Here is a 4,672-nt window from a genome sequence, read left to right as displayed (position 1 = left end):
GACTATTCGCATTATCTGGATATTCAGTTAACGGGCTAGTTAATTATGAGATCTAACCATAAAATTTCTTTTTCAATAAATTCCCTGTATTTGGTACTCAACAGTTTCGTTAATTTGATATTCAGCTTAATAGTACTTTTCAAACTTGAAATACTATCGTTATTTACACATGGGTAAAAATTTTCAGGGAGAATTGTTTCGTGGGGGGCAAGTCCGCTATGTGGGGGGAATTTTCCGTATTAACATAAATTTGATATGCATATCATGTTCCGAGTCTTTGCGTATGGAATCAAAATGAGTTATTGTTTAGATAATTTATTTAAATGTAGGGCAAAAGACAACTTTATTCAGTCTGAGATTAGCTCTGTTGTGGAAAACATGACATTGGAAAAAAATCGGTGTCCGTGTTTATCGATTCAGTGCTCGATTTGCCGATTAAGGGAAATTGTTGAGGAGGAATTATCTTCGGGAAAGGGAATTTTTCAAAAATTTAAAAATACGGTCGCTATTAATATGCAATGGCACATTTTCAGGGGGATGGATTCTCCATGTGGAAATTTTATTGGCTTTTCTTTATTTTGAGGTCGGAGCTAGGCGTGACGGGAGAGCTGGTAAATAAATAAATATAAAGTGAAACCTGATTGCATTTTACTACAGGAAATTATAGAACACTGTCTTTGATTTTTTTTTGAATTTTCAGTTGAATCAATGTGAAAGCAGCCCCAGTTACCGCAACGAACTTTTTCATAAAATTATGTTTGTTTGTCACGATGCTGAATGTCTTCTTTTTCTTTTTTTAGAGACTTATCACCTGTCGTGACGCTGTTAGCTCCCATTTGGGGATTGCAGCAGAAGAGCTAGAGCTTTCCATGGGAATGTCTTCGGATTATGAGCATGCGGTAGGAAAAAATTATTTTATTTCCATCCTATAACTTTTTTTTTACTTTGTCCTGTCCATTATCAGTGGAATATCCGCTTTCAAACAGCTGGGAATGTCCAGGCAAAAACTGAGAGACCTTCTGTTCTCTGAAAGAGAAGGAGCAAAAAAAGAAGCAAATTTAAGAAGAAAAAAAGCTTTTTTATACACTGCAGGTATTTCTCATTCTACAGCCAGTATGTTTCCGATCCTCACAAAGAAGTATACGCTCGGTTAATCAGGGCTTATGATCTCGAGAAGTTCACGAAATCTCAGTATATGAAAATATAGCTGGATGTACTTGGCTAATTTGATTGCAATTAATATATTCAGGGACATCTGCTATTCTTTAGTGTTTTTTTAAAACAAGATGCTTAGACAAGGACCCTCGTAATGTTTGAGGAACATTATGATTCAAATATATTAAAGTTTCAAATTTTTTCTTAAAGCTTGAGGAATATAGTGGTGATATTCAGGCTGATATGGCAGAAGAGGGAGTAGCCGGGGGAGGTATGGCTCTTGGAGGCTTTTGACGTGTTACCATCTTTCTAAGGAGATTTTTGACAGCTAGACAAAACCAACCAAGGCTCAACCAAGGCCAAACTAGACAAAACCAACCAAGGCTCAACCAAGGCCAAACTAGACAAAACCAACCAAGGCTCAACCAAGGCCAAACTAGACAAAACCAACCAAGGCTCAACCAAGGCCAAACTAGACAAAACCAACCAAGGCCAAACTAGACAAAACCAACCAAGGCTCAACCAAGGCCATAAAATTTAACAACGAATGAAAATGGAAAAGAATGTTGTGTGAAAAATTGAATAAAGAAATTGTCTATCGAGTTCTTTTATGGTGAATAAATAAAAGAAAAGAAAAGGACTGCTTTTTGTTTAGACACGAGTGGTATACTCCACACCAGCGTGGCCTGTGTAACTGGGAGGCTGTATAAATGGTCTTTCAAAAGTTCTCACGGTTTTTCTTCAATAAAATTTTGGTGCCGTTTCGGCCGGAATGCTAAAATGCGGCACTATCCAGTGATAATTTCATCTCAAAATTTCTATCAATTTCAAATCCCTTTTTAGAGAAGTTTAAATTCTGTTTCTAAAATTATGCAAGTTTCCAAATGTAAATGCCTGTGATGTGAAACGTTCAAATGAATATATGTTGCATATTTAGGATCAGTATAAATGACAGATCTTGCTGTTGCATCTATTGTAACCAGAAGTATATTTTTAAGAGTTCCAGTTCTTATGGACAAGGGTCGCTCTTTACTTACAGTGCGTTACTGCGAATGGTTTTATCCAAGGCTTTCTTAACCGTGGCGGAGGGCACTATTTGCTCCTTCAATCTTTGTTTTTAGATCGAGCTTACGTCCAAATACCGCCTAAATAGTTATCAGAACGAGGAGGGGAGAGGGTTTAAAATATAAAACAAATATTACAGGTTTGTCATTTCTATTTTTTTCTGGTGAATTTTTTGAAAGAGATTTTTAAAGGGATGCTCCCTATGATCACTGGCAGATGGACCAGGGGGTAATGCCACCCGGAAAACAGGAAGACATTAAACATGTATACAAATATCAATACGAGAGATATTCCCACTTAAATCTAGGTGCAAATATCTGCACCTCATGTGTCAGCAAGCATAAGAATGTAATTTTTTTATGTTTCAATTTGTTTCTGCAATAAGATGGAAGCTTTCATCTCACTGTGTCCATTATTTTAAAAAATGTTTCCGGTCTCTGAAATGAGGCGCTAAAAGGGGTGAAACCAGGTGATGAAACTTTTCTTCTGAACCACTTGAAACTTACGATCGTCAGTCATTTTAATGAGGCGATGGCTTAATCTTATTTTTGTTAATTTATATTCCTGTTAAGTTTGAATTTATTATTTATTTTAATTTCTGTCCGTTTCTGTTCTTCATTCTTCATTCTGTTCTTCATTTATTTTGGTTTCTGTTCTTCATTCATAGTAATATCTTTTCATTTTAAGTTTGACAATGTTTTTCAAAAAATAGTAAATAATTAAGTTAAGACAGACGATTAGTAAAGTTTGCTAAGAGAAAGCGAAATCGCTTTCTTCCGTAGCGAAATTTCTTTTTGAATATTACCAGGTGTGTTGGATTGAAGGCAAAATCCTCCATAGTTTGAGAATTTTATTCAAACATTTCCTAGTAGATTTTCCAAAAGCAAAATGAATTCTTATCTAAGAAAGGTTACCATTAGTCCAGTTTTACGAGTGCCTAGATAGCTGGCTTTTATCTTATTTAAACGCAATTATTCACCTTAAACCTTATTCACCTTGAAATCTGTTCACCTTAATTTTAAATTAACAGTGTAAACCTAGGGTAATACAGAGGAGTTTTTTTTTCCAAAACACGAACAGATCAAATTTTCGAACAGCTCCCCGTCCTTGCACCTCCAAAATGCTTGGAAATTTCAAAATAATTATTTTCTCGGAATATTTGAAAATATTTTATTTAAGACCGAGTTCTAATATTGTGAAGCTAGGCTAATGGAGGCTTTTTATTGCATTCTCGTTATATTAAATAGTGAATAATACACTTGTTCTGGTACATAATCGGAAGGCTTTTTATTAGCTGTAAAACAGTATTCTATTTTAAATACTATGGGGAGTGTACCATCTGTGGGGATGCACCATTATGGGCCTTTGCTGCAACCTTTGAAAGTCAATATTTTGCGATTTTTTTCTAAATTTTCCTATATACTTCACAAGGCTTTGGAACCCTCAGGATAATATCCTCCCTCCGGTTTAAATTTTTACATATCTGTATGTGATTATGCTGAAATTTTTCTTTCGATTACGTCTACTGAATTGAATATGGAACGTAAATTATGTTTAAATGTGGCCCCTCTTTTTTAACACGTTTTTGAATTACGTTTAGCGATGAACTTTACAAAGAACGCTAATGTTCTAAACCGTTCTTTCAAAGGAAATTAAAAACCAGGTATATTAGATGAATCTAATTTACTTATTAATTACTTATTACTTATTAATTAAGAGTTTAAATTACTATATAAATTGACCGAAAAGTGGTCAATTTAAATGGTCAAATGGTCAAAAAATGGTAAAAAAAAGATATTACTCCTGGATTCTAACATTCGTGCATCAGTTTTATTTTGATTTTTTTTATGGTTTGTGTAATTTCTTCTAGATTGAGCTTGGAAGTACCAATATTCGAGTTGGCAGTACAATTTTTGGAGCTAGAAATTATTCAAAGCAATCCGGGGAAGTCAAAAAATAACGCTGGACAACTTTCTTGTTACTGGAAAAGAATCGATTTTATTTCGTCACCATTTTAACCCTGAATGACTTATTTGTTTTTTCTAGCAGTATAAATTTTTTTTCCTATTATTTTCATACCTCTTAAGACCAGGATCTCAGTGATAGTGGCTATTTTTTTTACAAGAGAGAGAGAGATTTATTCTAAACAAACAAACAATTTAACATCAGTTTAGCGGCCACCCCAAGAATTAAAAGTTTGTCCAAGGGGGTGGCAAAAATACACTAACATGACAAAACAATGAAAAAAAAAAAAAAAAAAAAAAAAACCAACCTATCTATATCACAGTTCTCAAACAGCACCAAAAACCTTACACCTTAACGTTTTCATTAAATTTACTATCATATTCATAATCATAATCATCACCCCCAGGAGCCATAAATATAAATATTATTACATAAATATTAAGTCATAATCTGGTGAATAATATAGAAACATAGTAGATATTAGAAT

At 33.9% G+C, this 4,672-nt stretch overlaps 1 protein-coding gene across 1 annotated transcript in view; it reads left to right on the top strand.

The window, feature by feature from the left end:
* The window catches only part of LOC148953756 (pyridoxal phosphate homeostasis protein), a 22,814-nt gene extending 18,524 nt beyond the window's left edge, over positions 1–4,290 (top strand). Inside the window, exons 4-5 of the mRNA XM_089086802.1 lie at positions 801–899; positions 4,091–4,290. Of these exons, the coding sequence (XP_088942928.1) occupies positions 801–899; positions 4,091–4,180 (189 nt within the window). The 3' untranslated portion in view covers positions 4,181–4,290. The remainder of the gene's footprint in view (positions 1–800; positions 900–4,090) is intronic.
* Positions 4,291–4,672: the final 382 nt, after the last annotated feature.

This window comes from Artemia sp. Qi Xiang Cuo, chromosome 3 (genome assembly GCF_049724085.1).
Source record: "Artemia sp. Qi Xiang Cuo chromosome 3, ASM4972408v1, whole genome shotgun sequence".
NCBI classification, from domain to species: Eukaryota; Metazoa; Arthropoda; class Branchiopoda; order Anostraca; family Artemiidae; genus Artemia; species Artemia sp. Qi Xiang Cuo.
This window is presented reverse-complemented; position numbering and strand designations above follow the sequence as displayed.